Here is a 20,835-nt window from a genome sequence, read left to right on the forward strand (position 1 = left end):
ATACCTGGGCAGTCGTCAACGGCAGTAAATAGGGTTCTAGCCACTTCGCTACTTCTATTTCTACAATACTGCAAAATCTTGAGGAATGAAAAACCTTAGAGTCGTAGCTCTTCCGCCTGATATACTAGATGGTGTTAATAATGGCACGGATGTGGAAAGGAAAGTTGAAAGCTTCGGTCTCTAGTTTAGTCAGTTTCCGCTCCGTCGGTCAGTTCTGCTTGTAACTTTTTAAATAATTACATCGGGTTAACACAAATAAATGACAAACTTTTCAGTGGAAGATTCCAGGATGCTATTACAGGAGGTTGAATTAAACTCAACCCCCATCACGGAGGGTCTTTGGAACAAATTGAATCTCTATGCACTCAGTGATTGCGAATAAGTTTTCATCTACTCGTCTATCTTTCTTGAAACCGTTTTTAAGCTCCCCCAGAATCTGCTTTCTCTCTGCCAATTGTTCCATTCTTCTTTTTACAATTTGCATAGCCAGTTTGTGTATTGCCGCGCGCTCAGTCGGCCAGGTAGGCAGCGCGTGCGTGGCCTAACGGTTATCGTGCCTGCCTCCTACGCGAAAAGCCAGGGTTCGATTCATGGGGGCGAAGTGTTTTTTGTTTATCCCTGCAATTTAGTGTTCTGATTAATTCGGGGATCCTGGTTCTCTTCGAGGTCCGAATGTTCCACGCGTCGAACTTTCTGCGCCGATTATTCCAGACCTCACGCGTGTTCATAGGGGCTTCACGTAGCGAGCCACAGTCAGTTTCGATCCAGCGTTCGATCCTGCTGCTTCGCCGCCTTCGACGCTCTGTTGTTATCTTTCTTTTTCCTTTTATTTTTGGGCAAACGTTCACCCCATTAAATGTTCAGTTTACTCATCCCGTCGCCTCATCACATCTCATCCTGCTCAATTTCCAGTCACTGGGTACCTCCGCTCCCATAATTATCTGGTCAATCACTTGCCTTAGTTTCAATTTGCTTGTTTGACCTAGGACTTTTATCAGTCTCATCGATATGCCGTCTGGACCTGTCGGAGTTCCAGCCAGAACCTACAATTCCGATTTTTCCCATTCCCCTGTGGTAATTTCCTGTTCTTCAGTATGATCCTCCTCTTGTGTTGTGTAGACGCTACCATTCCCTACTGCCTGATCTGGTTCTAACTCTGAAAATGTTGCGTCGATTGTATGTCTCATGTATTCGTCTGCCTCTTCCCCCTCTCCCTGTGTCCCTTCCTGTCTGGTTAATGTCTGCTGGAACCTTTCAGTCTTTTTTCCCTCTGAACTGATGTGTTCCCAGAACCTTTTTGCCGCATTCCTATTTTACTGGTTTAGCTCTATCATCCACTGGACTCCTGCCCTCCCACTTTTGGCCTGTATTAATGCTGATGCCTCCCGCCTTTCTTTTCTGAAATTTCCCCCATTTCGATGCTATATACTTCGGCTAGTGCGGCCCCCCTTTTTCTTTGCCCATCTGGGCTTCCTAGACGCCGCTTGGCGTCCCGATATCGCTGCGTTAATCTCTATATCCCACCGGCTTTTAAGCTTGCGTCATAGTTTTCTTTCCTCTTGTTTGATTCGATATTTCTATAACTCGCTTTCGAAAACACTAAGTCTTCGTATGTCCATTTCCTTTCCGGATGCTTGGATACTATGTTCTCGATTCGCTTAAATACCTTCTGTAATTGTTTAACATTTAAGTTATTTATACCCTCTTGTTGATTATTTTGCATTTCTCGTTTTATTGTGCCAAATCTGATCTTAGTTCTCTTATGGTCGCTCCCCAGACGTTTTGTGCCTTCCTCATCCGTTTCCATACCGACTGATCTGTAGTATAGCTTCCGCGACATTAAACAGTAGTCAGTAGTCGAGTGCAAGATCGTTCTTTCCCACGTTATTTTTCTATCAATTTTATCTGAGCATTAACCAATACCAGATAAAAAGCAACGCATAACTCCTCTAGCATCTTCCCTGTTGTATCTGTTAACCTATCAAACTTCAAAGTCTTCCTAATGCGCATTCATGTCCCCAAAAGATAATTATTTCCCTGTTAGAGCCAATTTCCCTAACGTCTCCTGATATACATGTTAAGTGTTCGGTGCTTTCCTCTCCTGCATCACTCCCTGTTCATAAATACACAAAACCTGGATTGTGCCCAAACCCCCAATACTGCCTTTGACACACATGTGTTCCCTGCAGCCTTCTCGTTCCCTCTAGCAATGCGGACTCTTCGCTAACGCCCTAATCCCCTCCCTTGCGTTCCCCACTGGCCCGGTTGCATCCTATTAATTGATATCCCGGTATGTATGATGGTTCTTCCATATCCCTCAGCTGTGTTTCTGCTAATCCATAGACTGCATCGTTTTTGCTTTCTAATTGTTCCTCGATCTCCTCCCTTTTTATTCTGTTCCTGTCCCTCTGCATATTTATGAACCCTAAGTTATGCTGTTTATTTTTCCTATTCCTGCGAGACTTCCTCCTACCCTCCCAAACCCTCTCCCCTGTGTGACTAACTTGGGCAGTGTTGCCTGGTCGCCAGATAAAAATGACAAAAATATGTAAATTGAATATTGCAATTACCAGGGCTCTTAAAATCGCGTAACTTGGTGAATATACTAAGTAGCATATGAGCATTCCATTTCAAGAATAATCTATCTGTTTGATTTTCGTGTCATAACGCCTTTAAGGGATGTCAACATTTTTGTCTGACTGTGTCGGTTTGTGTTCGTGATTGATCTGAGACGTTTGCGGCATCTCTCGCTTTGGCCCCAAGCAACCATCCAAAATATGTTGTTGCATTCTGTCTACAGGTGCTTCCATCAGGACTTAAGCAGAATATGATTGGCATCGCCTTTCCTAGTTCGTTAACAGCTAAACGAAGCAGCTTCACGACCGAACTTCAATAGGTACGATGTGCGCCATAAGAATAAGAATTGTAAGCAATGATAGAGTGCAGGCAGGCTGGTAATTAATCGACATCTTGTAGACCCTGAGATGGGAAACGATAAAAAACGGACGAACACAACAAAATCTCAAACGCAGCTGAAATTTATTAATATGACCACACCAATAAATAGACTTTCAAACAAATGAAAAAGAGGAAGGAGTACAAGTACTCAACCGCATAAACAAGACGATCAACGAGTTCACCCCAGACAGCATGAGCCACTCCCCGGCTTGGACAGTTTTGGAAAGCGAGCCGACTACCCCAACAACAACTACCCCAAGGTCAACACACAAGGCGACCTCCAAACCGCTAAAACCTAAGCTCCATTTCCTACTTCCAAGCAAACTCTTCCCAATCCCGCCGCCCCCCCCCCCCCCCCCCCCAAGTTTATAGATCCCCCCTCACACAAGTAAAAACTCTTTCATCCGATCACTGATAACCAAAGACGACTGGCTTACACAATTTCCCCGCTCGCGAATGCGCAAAGTCTCCTTTATTAGCTTTCTAAACAATTATTTTTCGTTACACAGAACGGAAGTTTTATCCCAAAGAGGGGAATCTTGCACAGCGTTAAAAACGTCAAACGTCTTCCCTTATCCTTCTTTTGTGTCAAACCTTCCACCACCTTCTCAACGAGCTTTGGCGTTTTTAACGTTGTGCAAGATTGGTCAGCGACTGAGTGAAGCGACTGAGTGAACTCCAGACGGATGTCAGCTACTTTGGGCTCTGCCTAAGGAAGAAGTTTGTGGATCCCAGCCTTTCCGGGTATCTGACTCAGCGGAATCTCTCTTGGCGGCACCAGACGCGGAATGTTAAAGGCCTCTCGGAATGTGGCAGGTCAGCAACTTCGCCAGCATTTTGAGCTCGCTGATGTGTTGTGGGAAGGTGTGTTTGGGGGAGGAGTTCCGCAGTTCTGTGGAGTTCGACGGCTGGAACTCTTTTCGGCTCGCAAGCTTTTGTTCCTTGTGGACTTCCAAGAATCGAGAGGTCTTTAAAAAACAAGACTTGATGAAGAAAAGGGCAGCTTTATCGGCTTCTGTGGAACGTTTTTTTCAATCATGAAAGTGTTGTTCTGTCTCAGACTTCTGAAACAATTTTAAATGAAGGTTCAAAATTTTGCCTAAATATGAAATCTTCAGGGTTTGAATTGTGCTCAAATGTGCATGCTATTAGTACCAAAATTTTTACCCCGGAGGATAGAACGACTTTTGTAAATCAGCCCTTGAGCAACCTGGGCACTGTGGTAGATTCGTCTTTCCCGGTTGAACAAAGAAATTTCAGGAGAGTGTCGGCTTGGAAAACCCTGCTCTAGTGTGATAAGAGTGGCTTGTTTGCAGTGCTCCCGGATGGTTATTTTCAGTGAGACACCCTTAGTGCCTGTTTCCGAGTTATTTGTAAAGAGCGAAGAAAATGTTTCGGTTTTAAAACGGGATGTTTGTAAGATTTTGGAGGAGGAGGAAATCACGGCCACGTTAAACAGAGTAAAGGACGTTTCATGCTCTTCTTTCGGTTTAAAGATTTTGGTAAAGGATCATAAAGTAAAGTCCCTCTTTCAGGTGGTAATCAACGAAAATGGGTCACGGCAAAAGTCGCTTGCGGTTTTCATTGGGTCATGTCAATCTGGAGGGGAGTATTGCCCTTAGGAACTCCGAAGAAATAATAAAGGGTATTTTTCCTCTGCATCGGAGAACATGCACGTCGATGTCCTTGGATATCAAACTTTTATATTATTCTATCGATAGCGTGTTGTTTCTTGAAAGGGGGGAGCTTTTAGAAAAAATTTAGACTCACTTCAGGCCAAAGCGAATATCTGTACATGTGGTACTATAACTTCTGACGTGCTATCTGAAGGCGACTGTACTCAACTTTAATGGTGACTTTCATATACATCAGAAAGCTGTATGCATTGGTTCGGCTGTGGCTGCAGTGTTGGCGGAGTTTTATTTTAACACTCTTGACGGGTAAATAACTTTTTTTTTTGGGCTCTTTGGCTGTTAATGGGGTTTTGGTTCGAAGTGTTGTTGATGACATCTTGGTTTGTGCTCCGAATCAGCATTCCGCTAATGAGATTCATAACTTTATTTTGACCGCTGCTCCGGAATATAAATTCACCTGTGAGTCAGCGAAAGCTGAAAGGGTGCAGTTTTTAGACTTGCAACTATTGACTATAAAGGGGCTTTGTTGTTTTATGGCAAGACAACCGTGAAGAGGGTTCTGTCTAGATGGAGTGCTCATTCTAAATACTTTAAAGGGGGAGGGGTAAGATCACTATTTGACAGGGCATTGAAGAAGTCTTGTTTTCATTGTGTCGGGAACGCTTTCGGCGTTTCTGATCAAATGTCTACTGTCGGCGGGTTTTAGTTTAGAGTTTATCGTTTCTAGTGCACGTAGACAGCTTGTACGCGCATCGGGGACTGCTGAGAAGGTTCAAGGTGGAACCTTTGATTCCTTATTTTAATGGCATTTCTCATAACCTAAAAGCTTTGGGCGCGAAATTTAACGTTTTAACGTTGGTTTTTAAGACGGACTTTCGTTTAGACATGTTCACGCCGTTTACCTTCAGACGTGAGGGATGTTGCGGGAAAAAACACGGAGATCCCTCTATCTCCTGTGTCGCAGAGGTAGTCTACAGAATCCCCTTTGACTGCGGATTGTGTATATGTTGGTCAGACAGCGCGTTGTTTGAATGACCGTCTTACGGAACACAAAAGGATTGTAAAGAATAAGGCGCAGAGTTCTGAGTTGGCAAATCAGGTTGGCTCGTGTAATCTTTGTTCTCCATCTTGAGATAAAACTTCCGTTCTGTGGGACGAAAAATAATTGTTTAGAAGGCTAATTAAAGGGACGCTGACAGGGTATTTAGGCTCGCCGAGGTTTCTAGTTGTACGTCACATATGAGAGCCCAACTACCCAGAACAGAATTTGCGGCTCGAAATTCGGTTTCTTTCCGCCCGAAAACCGCCGATCAAGAACTGGCCGGTTTGAGTCGCGCTCACTCTCTTTTCCGTGGTCACGGACCGTGTTCTAAGGTTTCGACGCGACCAGCATATTTAATCTAAGTCGTGGGTTATTGAAGGCACACAGTCAGTACTAAAAATAGAAAGAAAAAAAATATGAAGCCCATTTTTTGTGCCTTCCCGAAAGCTGCAAATACAATAATTAAAAAAAAAAAGAAAAAGGTTGCACAGACAACCGGAAGTATTCTGTGCGTTCACTGCATAATTCTCAAAAGTGCGTCGTTTCGCGTTTCGTGGGACTCGCGTGTGGGTGCGGACGACGGGCGTGGGACCTCTACTTCAGAACTGTAGTTCACGGTACCGGCGATTTCTGTCTTCCTTAGAAAGAGACATTTTGGACCGATCAAAGGAATTGATAGTCATACCGTATACGACACGCCCGATCAGCAAGCCGATTCAACGAAGACGCCGCCGAGCCGTCGTCCCTCGTCGTGGCTGAAGACATCGTTCGCGCAAACGTCAAGCACGAAGTGCGTACACCGAGTTGAATACGCACGCGTACGGTTTTTTTACTTGATGCGAATGTGGCCAATGCGTGGTGCTGCCCGAATTCAAGCCGGAAGTGCATGTGCCGGAGGGAAATCTGCAACAAGCTTTCCGACATACACTCGACCGAATGCATTACTACAAACGGGAGTGTTCCTTCAGTGGCTCAGTGGAAAGACGTCCGCTTTGCACGCAGCGGGCATGGGTTTGATCCCGAGTGTGGGCGTACCTTTTTTTTTTCATACATTTTGTGATGTTTGCATTTTTTTCTTTTTTGCCATTATCACTGAAAAAAGAAATGTCGCTGAACTAAATGGTATGAGATTCCTATTTGGACACCTCTGCCGCACAATGCCACTTTCAGATGTGAGGCAGATCTTAACGCAACATCTTGGGAGTATTCTTTTCGCAGCCGGTCACGGCAATTCCCCACGGGCACTCCCTACTAATTGCCAACACTTAAATGTACAAAACAACTCATCTTGAAGTGCGGAACAGCGAGCGGAACAAACATAACTGCAAACGGAAGCGCACGGCGAACGGATCCCGAACGCATACCGACTGCTGCACCCGGAAGAAAAAAAAAAAAATCCCACGGACGGGTGTAGCCACGAGACTTCCGCCACTCACCCTCTCCTCTCCACTTCTCCGTGCGGTGTGGGGGTTTCGGTTTCAGTTTGGAGCATTTGCGTTTTTTGGCTTTATTAAAAAATGCGTGATCCATAATAAATCGCCAGGCAAAAAAAAAACAAAAAAACTTGGGGGGTGTCAGTGTCCCTTTAAGGAGACTTTGTGCGTTCGCGAGCGGAGGAATTGTGTAAGCCAGCCGTCTTTGGTTATCAGTGATCGGATGAAAGAGTTTTTGCTTGTATGAGGGGGGCTTTGTAAACTTGGGGGGGGAGAGGAAGAAATTGGGAAGCGTTTGCTTGGAAGTAGAAAATGGAGCTTACACTCTTAGAAAAAAGGGTCAGTATAGTCTTCCCTAATGGGAGGAACGCTCTTGGAACATATGTTCTTTCAGGAAGGGAGAAACTTTCGTCCCTAAAGCTTCCTGAATCTCATTATGGGGGCCACGAATCGAGCAAATCGAGCTCAATAAGGCTTAACGTTATTGACAACACTAAGTCTATGGCACGGAGCAAGAAGAGCAGCAAATGAAAACGTAACACGACCCTTCCGCGAACTGTATTTATTTCCGAAGCCGACTTCCCCCTGCAGGTAAAGAAACGTTCGTTTCGAAAGCATGCAGTTACTCAGCCTTCTCATCGTCAGCACTGCGATGTTAAACGGAGACAACCGGCACCCAGTTCGCGCACTTTATGCCTTACCTGTTCTATTCCTCGAGCCACAATTCCTTCGTCCACCTTTGCGTCAACCGCACATCACGTAGGAGTTGTAAACCATTCGCCCGCAAAAACAAAAGCCGCTCTAAAAAAAAAAAGCAAATCCGAAGCAACCGCTTTGCTTATCTCAGCACGGTAACACGAAATTATGGCGTAGCCGCGTAGCGTAAAAGGATGTTAAATCGCTTGCGACCAGATGACAGGGTAAAGCAGAGTAATCGCAGGTAGCTTGGCTAGGTGGCCCTAGGTACCGCCCAATTCCTTGTGCTACAAAAAAATATTCTTATTTTCTCACGCCACCATTGCCCTTTGTCAACTTAGAGAACCTCCATTATACACACATGTAGACACATTACGCATACTACAAGCATCAGATGAACACACATTTAGCGCATACACATGCGCTGCAAAAAAACAACAATTCAACGGCACACTAACCCGATCACTACTCCCGAGCTGTGCGCTTCCGTATTTTATACTGGTCGGTTTGAACGTACCGAATTTTTCGGTGACTCCCCAAGCAATAAAAAATATTCCCAGCATGTTGATTTTTTTCCAGCAATGTCATACATCTGAGAGTATTTTTAGTGGCTCAGGGGATGAATATCTTATTAAAACGAAAACGCTCGATCATGCCGTAATTATTTGAAAGCCAATAAATCGAGCCGCTCCAATGTGGTTCCAAGCCATGAGTTTGTTTCCCCGCACGGAACTTCGTAGCCAGTATTTCTATTGTGGTGTTTGTTTCACTATTTGTGCTTTTCGCGCGCGGCTGCAACTGCCGTCTTGAACTAATCCCTGTAGAGCGGATATTCACTCAGCTGGAAGTGATGCCAGTGATGCTTCACGGGTAGATAAATAGCTTTTTGATCAACTTGAATTCAGTCAAAGCCGCGACTTGCGGCAGGTGTAATTAAGTGTACGGAGATAGGCCTTAGCGAGCTCGAAAACTTCTTGCGCTCATCGCAGCGCGCGTCTTGGAGGGCAGTTTCTTCAGGAACCGTAGTATATTTAAACAGTGAAATAAAGGATTGCTCCTTTTTCGATTTTACCTGTTTTTTACTTTTTTTAATGCATTCTATTGTAAATATACTCACTTTCCGTCATAATTTCGTACTTTTCAGTCTTTTCCCCAGAGCGCAATCGCTCTCTGGGACCGACAGTCACACTGGTCGCTGTACGATAGCAGCTTACCGTTCAAACCAGCGTTCCAACATGACTATCTGCACGTCGATCGACTGCACCTAATTCCTCAAGTGGTCTTAAACTCTTTAATGTAAAGCGGAATGTCAACCTGCGACACCCCGCCCCCTCCGATCAGGCCCGACCAGCGGCATCAGTGCCCGACACTTAACGTAATCTAATCTTGTTGTTACACCACTGATACGCGAACACACAGTCACATCGGCGATATTTCCAGTCTTCTGTTCACTACGCACAGCACTGCCATCACGATGTTGCTGCTATGTTGCTGACACGCAGAAATACAGAACCACGTTGAACGCCGGTTGGCACTCGGCACGGGAAAACAGAACCAGGGTTGGGCAGTATCGCAATACAAATGCATCGCTATAGTAATTCAGGAATACATTTTGTATCTGTATTTCTGTATCGCGATACATTTTTTTCACCACTATCTGTATTTCTGTATTGAAATACATTTTGAATGTTCCTTTGTATCGCGATACAATCAGGGTGAAATGTATTTTGTTACATTTCTTAAAAAATACTCCCCCCTCCCTCCCCGCCCTCCCGCCCCCCCCCCCCCCCCCCCAAAAAAAAAAAAAAAAAGACTGAACGTTTTTTTTTTTTTTTACTTCTGAGGTTACCAGGGTCAAGGAGAGGCTGGGGCATTGTTACTATGCTGACCAAGGTTCCTTCCGATTCTCCAAACTGTTTTTCTATGCGTGCTCTTCTCTCTTCTGAGAACTGTTGCGCAGTCGGGGACTCGAACCCTGTGGCGTCATAGGAGTGGAGTCAGAGCATCTTGTGCCGCAGGTCCTTAGGTAGGGGTTTCTTGAGTCATTGTTTGGTGGCTTCCAATGCCCGCTGCTAACCGTCTCTCTTGCCTTAGCGTTCACAGTACACCCATCCGGCAAAGCTGAGTCACAGTCCGTTGCAGCACAGCCTGGCGGTGGTTGACTTGATATAGTAGGATAGCTCGCGTATTGAAGTTCAACAGATAATCAAATGCGTCTGCGGCTGCGCCCGTAATATTGCACGGCTCAAGCGTACTTCATCAGCCGACGTGAAAGTGACCCGCTGCTCTGGTGATCCGAAACCCAGGAAGGAGGCCAGACGTGGCCTCGCTGTGCCGACCCAGAGTTCGTACACCTGCGACTCGTCTCGAGCGCGCTGTTTCTCGGAGAGCTCGCACCTTTGCCGGCAATATCAGGTCGCAATCCACGAGGTCTCTATTTGGAGTATGCAAGGCGAAACTTGATGACTGCAATCCATGCGTCGGTGGCGAAGGGTCAGCAGGAAGAACCTTCACAACAGGGATGCCACCGTATCGTTTTTCAGCCGTAACAGAAGATAAGACATGTGTTACAGGGTGCTTCAGGAGGTGTTCCACCTGAAGCATCCTGTAACCTCTAAAAAATCCTGCACGATCTTCAACGAGGTAATCTACAACAAAGTACGTGTTGTCCTTTCATACAGCATTGTGTTAAAGTTTCATGTTCAAGGCCACACCTACAGATAAAGAATACCAGTTGCTTTCCACCGTGACGTCATGTGATAAATGTTGACATGGGCGTCCTTATTTGACAGGGGCGTGGTGACGTTTTCACCGGATTTAGGATGACAGAGAATTTATTTAGAGGTCGAGGTCTTTTCGCATTTCTCGTCAAACAGACAGGATGTCAATGAAAGGACCACGGTCAGTCCTTAATAGAACGTTTTTCTGAGCCCATTGAGCACTCCTCGTCGTCCGAAATCACTACCTTCAAGGCAAAGTGCCAAGCCTACGGGAAAGTAGTTTCGGGATCAAAAACTTCCACTTACAACTCCAAGCTTCATCTAATTTTGTTTCAAATAAATTTGAAAAATGTATTGCAGTATCAGTATTTCTGTATTTGTAATTCTGCCCTCCCTAAAATGTATTTCTGTATTTGTATTTCCAAATACTTTTTGCCTCTATTTAAAATGTATTTTTGATACTTATCGCGATACACTTTTACAGATATATTTCAGTATCAGTATTTTAGCTACTATTTTAAAGTATCCCAGTATTTGTACTTCCAAATACATTTTTCACTATTTCTGCCCAACACTGAACAGAACCGAACTCGGCACGGAAGGCACCCAGGCAGCCGGCAGGAAAACATGCCTGTCTTGGACGTAGTTCCTGCGATTTTCATAACATCTAAAACGTCGACGCAGTTCCGCATGGTTCCGCTACTGTAGTTCCGCGTGGGTCCCGCCGCAATCCAGGGACGGCCATCTTACCCAGTGGACGTAGCGCTGCTGGCACTGCTCCGGAACTTCGCTGTTTCTAACGGCTTCGTTTGCTCGTTTGATAAAATTAGTGGTAAAAACGTCAATGCAACCGAAGTGTTCTGCACGTTTAGACTAGAAGACGGAATAACAGGCGGCCTTCGCTGCCCCTGAAGCTCAATCAACTCAACAGCTATTTATTAAACAACGTGCGCGACCTGCTCGAAAAACGAAACCGAAAGAAGATGAGTCGGGAGGGCGAAAGCTTTCTCCCGTCTGCCTGGAGAAGGAAAAAAACGTTTCGTTCCTCCCCTTTTCTGGTGTCCGCTTGGGGACGCGCCAGTCGAAGGGAGGAAGAGGCGCAGTTGCTACTTTTCTCCTGCGTTTTTTCTTAGAGTGCAGGCTGCTTCTCCATGTCCATAGCGGCAGCACTCCCGGCACTGTACGTCGCATTATGCTCCTCACGAAGCATGGCAGCGTCGATCCAGAGAAAGAAATCTTTACCGCTCAACTTTTGCCTAGTCTTCGAAGTCGAACAACTCTGTTTTCTGGAGACCTTAAGTTATCGGCGATCTGTGCATCAGAGAGCGTAATGTCCATGTCCCTGACTACTCCAGTGCCGCAAAGGGTTCGTAAGATCGAATCTTCGCTCTATAGAACTCAGTGCAGCCTAGGAGGGCTCGCGTTGTCTTGCAATTTTTTGTGCCGATGGCAATGAAATTGGGACGTCTGTTATATCTGATCTCACGGATACATTCCGGGCACATATACCCTAGGGGAGGGACACCTTTAGGCTGCTTAGCGATGTAAGCATTGTGTTCGGCTCGGCCGGTGTGAATATGACAGTAAGCCCTTCAAGCATTAGTGTACTGCTGCAGATTGTTTCACCACTAAGGCTGGAATTGGAGTTGTTTTAAAGCGCAGCTCTTTGGCGCCCGTTTCCGGCTTGAGCGGCGTCGGCGCCGCCGTCGCCGTCGGCGTAACCGTAACGAACTTATGAGGGATAACCAAATACCACCTCTCGATACACGTCGGAAAATGACTCGTATTTTATTTCTTTACAACATCCTGACATCCAGAGTAAGCCTAAATACACTCCCGTATCTCAATCAACTAACTTCAAGAAAAACACGACACACTAGGGATCACGCACTACAGCCCATCTTCGCAAAAACAAATGCCTTTAAGCACAGTTTTTTTCCACGCACTATTTCGGACTGGAACTTGCTACCAGAAACCATTATTCAGTCAGCCAATTTCATTCAGGAATTAGAACGGTACCTAATTCGATAATGCATTCCGCAGCAGTGGTCTTGTCTTCTTTTGTATTATTGTTTTTGTCATTTTTTCATGTGCACCCATACGTTGCATTTTTCGCCCCTCCTGCTTGGGCCAGAGAACTGGCCTGCAGTATTGTAAAATAAAAATAAAATAAATAAACTAACGCGGCGACGGAACGCTTTTTGTGACGCTTCGGCGTTGCTGTCGGCGTAACCGCGCGGTGCATTATGGGAAACTTCGCATTATGCGCCGCGGTGACGCGCGCGTTTCATTGTGGGACGTTTTCCATAATGCACCGCGCGGGCGAGAGGAGGGGGAGGGCGGAGGGGGAGGAGGATGAAGAAGGAAGGAGGAGAAAGAGGGAGGGGAAGAGGGAGTAGGAAGAGCGAGGAGGAAGAGAAGAGGCAGAGGAGGCGAGGAGCAGGGGAGGAGTAGATGAGGAGGAAGGAGGAGAGGAATACCGTCCCCTCCGTACCCTCCCCTCCTCCTCCTCAAAAGCTGCGCTCTAATTCGGCATTATAGGGAGTTGTAAACGTCTTTCATTTTTTAGAGAGGAGCTCTTAGGCGCCCATTTCCGGCTTGAGCGGCGTCGGCGTCGCCGTCATTGTCGCCGTTGGCGTAACCGCGCGGTGCATTATGGGAAACGTCTCATAATGCAGCGCGCGGGACTCGTGACGTCGCGAGGGTTGCGTGACCTCACGGGGTCACGTGACGTCACGAGTGGCACGTGACGTCACGGGGGTCACGTGACCGCACGAGGGTCACGTGACCTCATGGGGATCAAGTGACCTCACGAGGGTCACGTGATGTCACAGCTGAGGAGGAGGGTATGGATAAGCAGGAGGGCTATACCCTCCCCTCAGTACCCTCCCCTCCCCTCCTCTTCCTCCTCCTCCGCCTTCTCAAGAGCTGCGCTCAAATTCGGCGTTACAGGAAGTCGTAAACGGCTTCCATTTAAGAGCGGAGCTCTTAGGCGCGCGTTTCGGGCTTGAACGGCGTCGGTGTCGCCGTCGGCGTACCCGCGCGGTGCATTATGGGTAAATTTTGCGAAGGAACCCTAGGTCCTCGCGAAGGGGCTCGGGTTCCTTCGGGAGGACCTCGGGAGAACCTCGGGTCAATTTGGGAGGACCTCGGTTTCCTTCTGGAGGACATCGAAGGACCTTGGGAGGACCTCGGGTTCCTTCGGGAGGACCTCGGGAGAACCTCGGGTTCCTTCGGGAGGACCTCGGGAGGACCTCGGGTACCTTCGGTAACGTAGGGGAAGGGGGTCACGTGACCACCCGAGGTCACGTGACCCCCACAAGGTCATGTGATCCCTCCCCCAGCTCACGTGACCCCCAAGGTAACGTGACCCCCGAGGTCACGGGACCCCCCTAAGGTCACGTGACCCCCTGAGGCCACGTGATCCCCCTGAGGTCACGTGACCTCCCTGAAGTCACGTGACCCCCTGAGGTCACGTGACTCACTGAGATCACGTGACCTCTGAAGTCACGTGACCCTCCTGAGGTCACGTGACCGCCTGAGGTCACGTAGCTCCCTAAGGTCACGTGACCCCCTGACGTCACACCACCCCCTCCTGAGGTCACGTGACCTCAAGGAGTCACCAATGCTTCAGTACGCTTCCTTCATCCTCCTCAAGAGCTGCGCTCTAACCCGCGTTACAGGGAATTGTAAACGGCTTTCAGATTTTTTATGTGAGTTTTAAAACAAAAGAGAAAAATGCACAAAGTCAAGATTCACAAAGCGCAGGAACTATTAAAACACTGTTGGTAGTCCAGCGGTATGTCTGTCTCTTTTCTCTCTATATTCTATTTTCTTAAGTACAGCTGACCCTATTGGAGTATTATGCATAAACACTGGTACGATTAGCCTGTTGCTACTAGCTAATCGGACCAATCAAGCAGCGCATTATCGCACCTCGTTCTTGTACTTCATGAGCGGCTAAGGCAATTGCACATAGCGCAGAATCACGGAGCATTCAATGTGCGTGAGTGCTTTAGCCCGATTGCAAACGCACAAAGCGACTTGCGCCTCGACGATATTCGATCGCGTCTTTCCCGGTGTTCCGAGTGTTTCAGGGCGTATTATGGAAGTTGTACGCAAGCGGCCATAGTTCGCGTGCTACGGCTAGCCACACTGGGCATATTTATTTCGCTTTTTACTTGACTTAGGGTCGCTTCACTCTCTGCTGTCAAGACCAGAGTGTTCCATGTCAATGGATGGCTTAATAACCCGCTGCGATGAACTGACCTGGAGTGATAGCTCCAGGTCAGTTCATCGCAGCTGACCTGGAATAGCTGACCTGGAGTGATGCCCTCAGTCTGGTTCATGGCTGAGTCCCCTGATTCTGCGATTGAACTGCCACAGTTGGAAAAAGGTATATGCTCTAGTGATAGGCGGAAGCGTGTTGGTTCGAGTGCAGCAAAGTTGGGCCAGTAGACATGGCAAAGTCAATTCACTTGTACCAGTGAAAAATTCGAGTGCGGCGAACCACACAGTCGAAAGGCGTGGTCAACTTTCGAACAATGTCTGTAGTTTATACTGTTCATACCGGCGGACAATATGTAATATTCTGATAAAGCAGAGCGAGCACAGAGCCTTTTTCAGAACACTTCGTATTCTTCCGTCTTGACCAGAGACGTTAGCGTAAGATCGGAGAGTGATGAAGAAAATTTCATTTGTTTAGGTTGTGAGAAAGAAATTACTTTCACACGGTAGATGTATCAATAAATATGAACCTGATATACACCGCGCGACACAGTTAGTGCTAACACGATATCGGCGGTCTTGTTTCGTGTTTTACTCATTGCGTACATAAACACCAAACTCGATTTTGACCGCCTAATTTGAAGACCCGTATTTGCAAACCTTTTATCTGCTTGTAACATAAGTTTTTCAGTTGTAAAATAAACAGGGAGCGATGGGCAGTCGCTTTTTTGTGCAATCTGTGTCGCGCTCTTGACCAGATGTTTCACATAGAGCTGCTTACTATCTCCGTTTGCATAAGAATCACAGTGAAACAAAAAGAACAGAAAGCATCTCAACTAATACCTCGAAACGGTGCATAATGGAACACTCAGTAAATTGGGAGGGAAACGCGGGGAAACGGACCAGTGATTCCTTACAAATGACTGGTTCCTAGGAATATTTACATGTATCCTAGAGACAAGTCAGTAAAATCTAAGCTTATGCCCCTCAAAAAGCGTGCCGCTTCAAAGTTTTACATTTCATCTCCGTCATCCAACTGCCCATAAAAACTGGCATGATATTCGGTAATAGATAGCGACTGGGAAACGACGGTTTGTGGAAACCAATTCAGAGAGGAAGGTTCAGCTGATGACTTTGGAGTCATTGCCGCAAGTCATCTGTTCTGCGGACAAACGCTTCAGGTAGCTTCCCTTGACCGCCGCCGGTGATGCACAGTGAGAGTAGCTCCAGTTGTCACTGTACTCCAGCAAGAACCGGAGCCGGCAGTCGCAGTGCAGCGGGTTATCTGGAAACAGCAACAACACAGGACGGTACTAGCGTCCCCTTCCAATGGCGATGTGTGTTTGGGTTCAAGTGTGCGGCATTGTTGTGCAAACAAACAAACAAACAAACAAATAAAATAAATAAAATTATTTTTTGATTCAGGTGAAGCATTTTGCACAATATCGCCATGTCTACTTTGATATTTTCCTTAAAGGGGCGGTGCAACGATAATCGATTGGAATGTATTTCACTTTCCCCGAGCTTACTGGCACTAGTGAAACTCAGAGATACTCTAAACGCTGGCGATACCAACTTTCACAAGCGGCTTGATAGCTGTCGGATATAACGTGCTAAAAGCAAATGTGCTTATGAAAGACTACAAGAAGAAATTACTGAGGTTTTGCAGCAGGGCCAGAAAAATCTTAATTGCCTTAATGTAGCCTGTAATGAGAACATTAGCTATTTTAATAAGTCGTATCGCTCGACTATCAAGACGCTCGTAAAAGTTGGTATTGCCAGCTAGACGTCAGTGGACAGAACGACGAAATGTAGTTTCTGGGGAGTTACATATGGGACAAGGGGAGTACGCGTGTACATCCGCAACACCACTTGCTCAGAAAATCCTCTGTTGCGGTGTAATTTCAAAGACAAAAGCGAATGTTTTCAGTCAATCTTTCCTTCGCAAAACTTGATGACGTAACTGGGGGATCGCAGTATCCTCCAGTGACGATATTTGAATGCGGCTCATAGATTAGACCCGAGCATTGTGGGGGCACTCGATTTGGACTCGTGATAATGCATATAGCTCGAAACGCGTTCGGGTAGCGGCCCGTGTCCAATCGCTGCAATGGAGACACTAGCCGAACCATAACAATGCCTGGGATTCGGCGCGTGTCCTGTACCTTGCCAACCCTAGCGCGTGGCTATGATCAACGTTGGCGGCATATAATCGGCTCCAGATCACGTGACCGCTTGTTCTGGCTGCGAGTTGAGGGGGTGAACGCTGCTCGGTTTTCCTTTTTTTCTGCGACTTCGATTGCGTGTTGCGAAAAACAAACGAGTGTTTCACAAGTCATTAATATCAGAAATCCGTTCTAAGTGGCATTTGCGCAATGCACAAAAATCGTTGCATCGCAACTTTGATATGGTGCGTGTGCATGTTGCAATATCTTGTAACGTTTCTAAGCTTTACTACTCAAATTCTTCTCATATATTATTGTCAAAAGTATCCGTCATCTAGATATAAATTGTTGCTCTAGTTTGTAAATTAAACCATTCACAGCGCTTCAAACCTGTCTCAAGATAAAAAGCCCCGCATATTTAGCATAAAGTTAAAAAAAAAATTCCACATATATTTTTCTTCAAATCCAAGTAAAATATTCTAGAACTACATGGCCGTGTTTTCCCATTAAAAAAAAAAAAAAGAGCAATATTATGCCTCATAAAAAATACTGCGCTCCGAAATATACCTTCCAAACCGACATCTTTGTTGAGGTTTGCGGCGTTTACTGCTTTTTTCACGCACAAGAAATAAAGAAATAATACGGAGCAGAGAACATGTCATGTTTCTGTGCTGCGTTCAATGCGTTTATTATTTTGTGTGTGTAATTGAACCTTACCAACACGCTCGGTTTTTAATTAATTACTCCTAGGATTTATAAAAAGTTATAGTAATATATATATATATATATATATATATATGTATTTATATATATATATATTTTAAAAATGTTTGTACAATTACAAATATTAGATATCTGACACTATAAACACATTTGTTCAGTGCACCTATAGATTCCCGGCGGCAGTTGGACATGCATCCTCCTGTGATGAGCCCGCCTTCCCGCTTGTTCCATTGGTCGCTGCTCGGTATACGCGAAAACTGGAAAAAAAACCTCCAGGAAGAAGCGAACACGACAACTCCGTTTGCGGTCTCGGGGTAGGAACCGAACGCAGCATCTTAGTGGAACCGACAATGGATACTTAACTCTATGTAACACATTTTCGCGCGCACCCAACATCGCCCTAAGGAACAAGCACGGAATCCGGCTTATCACACTATGCATGCATGTTGATGCTTCAACTCCTGCCGGGAGTCTATACAGGAAGCAAGTCGTCTTCTGCTTGCGGAGGAGTCACCATGACGTCAGAACGACCCCGAGCTCTGATTGGCTTTGACTGCAAGGATTGCGGGTTGACCTCAATGCCAGATGCCTTCGGGTCTCTCCACTATTTCTTTTTCTTTCAATCAGCCAATAAGAGGTCGGCGTTTTGACACCATCGCAACCCCTGTGCAAGAAGCAGACGAACTTGCACTCCGCACAGCTGCACTTAGTGAACCTGCTTCTAGTATCAGATATCGAAAATTCGAATTGGGCACGAATTAAAAAAAAAAGAAGATAATATCGCGAGAACTTTTCTACGTCGACAGCTGTTGGTCCCGACAGCCTCGATTTCGTAACAGCGTGAGCTGAACGCCGCCAGTTTCCCCGCTAAATGTAGCGTAAAAATTGACGTCACTTGACCCATGCCCCAATTAAGTTTTCCCGCTAAATTTAGAGGAACAGTTGACGTCACGTGACTTATGCACCAATTAAGTTTCCTCGCTAAATTTGGCGAAAAAACAGATCACGACCTTGAAATCATTTATTCACCAACAACGTGAATGAATGCGATGCAATGCAATGAACGCAACGCCGTTTGAATATCATATTATCGTATGACGCAAGATTGGCGCAATGTCAATCGATCGTCATAGCGTCGAATTAGCAGCACAGCTGTCGCTGCCTAAACGCATCGCTCACAAATCTAAAAAAAAAACAACGATAACATCACGATAACTTTTTTTTTAATACAATTGAGGCTGCGGACTGCGACAAACATGTTGGTCTTGAAGGTGCAGTGCTAATCCCACTCGTCTAGAACTCACGAGGGTGCGGCTTTGTCCGGGGAGCGCTATACTGGTGGCATTCGCGGAAAGTAAGCTAGTCACGTGGCGCAACATGGAACGCTCGAGGGATGTCCTTCCCACTCTATCAGCTTGATCAGCGATAAAAGTAGAGTGCTTTATGATATATTTTTGTTTTTTGATAATGACATCGTTGATACGCATTCATGCTTTAGTTTCTTTATTGTTCGAGCAATGATGTTTGTAAAAAGCGTGCGAGCAGCCTTTCGCGTTCGTCGCCAGCTGATAGAGTGGGCAGGGCACCCCTCGAGCGTGCCGTTCCATGTTGCACCGCGTGACTAGCCTAGTTTCCGGGAATACCACCAGTCTAGCGCTCCCCGGAGAAAGCCGCACACTCGCGCGTTATTGTCGAGCGTGATTAGCACTGTACATTTCGAAGAGCAGTACTTTTGACGAGACAAAATATATATATTTTTAATGGGAAATCACGGTGATGTGGTGTGGAAAACTTGACTTAAATTTAAAAACAATAGACTTGCTAATTTCTTTCAATAGAAAGTTGGATTTGCGAAACCTTTTACCTTCAGACATTTTGGAAGCGCTGTCATTAGTTGGATTTATCAACTAGAGCAACAATTTAGATCCAGAGAATAGACCCTTCCGAGAAGAGTATACGTGAAGAAGACTAGTAGTAACTATCAAAACGTTAGGATGTAAAAGCTGAACGATATTGGGTAAAAATGTCAAAGGAGCAAATATGTGTGCGTTTCGAACCACTATATTTTAGACGAAGACAAAATGATGTGTGTTTTATTGAAAGAGCACGGCAATATGCTACAAAATGCTTCACACAAATAAGAAAAAAAATATCGGATTTTTTTTTTTTTTTGCACTTTGAGTTTTTGGCACTTTTTTTCCTTGGGACATTTGTGAACCGCGGTGTATATTTTTTCTTTATAAACTGGACTAAAGCAACGATTAATACAGGGTGTTAGATTTTAATTTGAAAAGTCGAAAAATAAGATGTGGGAGTTAAACGAGTGCCGTTTTCACCATGCACTTATCAACCTCGGCGGACATTAGATAAGGGGATAATCACTAATAAAGTGAAACACGTTAATCACCTTTTTTAATTCTTGGTTTAAAGGTATCCTAAGAGAGTTTCTGAGACGGCCTATATATGGCGATAACTCCCACTGTGGGCTCTAAACATCCTACAAATGCGTAAACCATGACGATGCGCACTTCATTTCCGTATTTAAAAAGTAAGCAAAGGTCGAAACTACCTATGGCGATGGAAGTAGCAGTGTGCCGGCACCCAGGACGGCATGTAACCAATGAAATCGCAACATTTCGTTGAGATTGCGAACCCTGCTATTAGAAAACATGTATGATTTTGTAGATAATAGAAGCAAGTATTAGCAGTCGAAAAAAGTTAATTTTTCTCGAGGAGTGAGCGTAATACTGCCACAATCGCATCGAAAACAACAAACTCTTTTTGTTTGTTCTTTTCGACGTCCGGCAAAGGTGTTGCGTTCGGTCATGAGCTCTCGAGCTCGTGCGCTCTCTGGGTTAAATCATAGGCCGGGGTGTATGGACCACAGAGTTATTACAATAAACGCTAGAGGCTCAGCTGGCGCTAGTGTCCACGCGACTTCCGGTTGCAAATTGAAGCAGACAGCGAGCGGTCTACCTTTACAGTCTTCCTGTGCATTCCTATGGGAAAATGTACTTGATATTTTTCTCTTCGCCAGGGAATAATAGAAATCAGCGCAGTTTTTTTTTACTAGTAACAGGTACGTTGTAGCTTCATTCACATTATAGAAGTGCAATTAATTCAGTTAATGTATTTTTTTTAATTGCTGAGCGATGTTTAATTTAGCAGAAACTGAGGCCCAGGGCTATGTTGTAGAGCATGAAATGTCAATACAATCCATCAATTCAAGCAAAAAGA

The 20,835-nt window shown here is 45.6% G+C and overlaps 1 protein-coding gene across 1 annotated transcript in view; it reads right to left on the bottom strand.

Moving 5' to 3' along the window:
* Nucleotides 1-15,831: 15,831 nt before the first annotated feature.
* LOC121047831 (protein slit-like) overlaps nt 15,832-20,835 on the bottom strand; it is a 91,232-nt gene continuing 86,228 nt past the window's right edge. The window contains exon 3 of the mRNA XM_042294495.1: nt 15,832-15,995. Coding sequence (XP_042150429.1) covers nt 15,832-15,995 — 164 coding nt within the window. The remainder of the gene's footprint in view (nt 15,996-20,835) is intronic.

Source organism: Ixodes scapularis, unplaced genomic scaffold, assembly GCF_016920785.2.
Source record: "Ixodes scapularis isolate PalLabHiFi unplaced genomic scaffold, ASM1692078v2 PGA_scaffold0__279_contigs__length_252992795, whole genome shotgun sequence".
In the NCBI taxonomy this organism is placed as follows: domain Eukaryota; kingdom Metazoa; phylum Arthropoda; class Arachnida; order Ixodida; family Ixodidae; genus Ixodes; species Ixodes scapularis.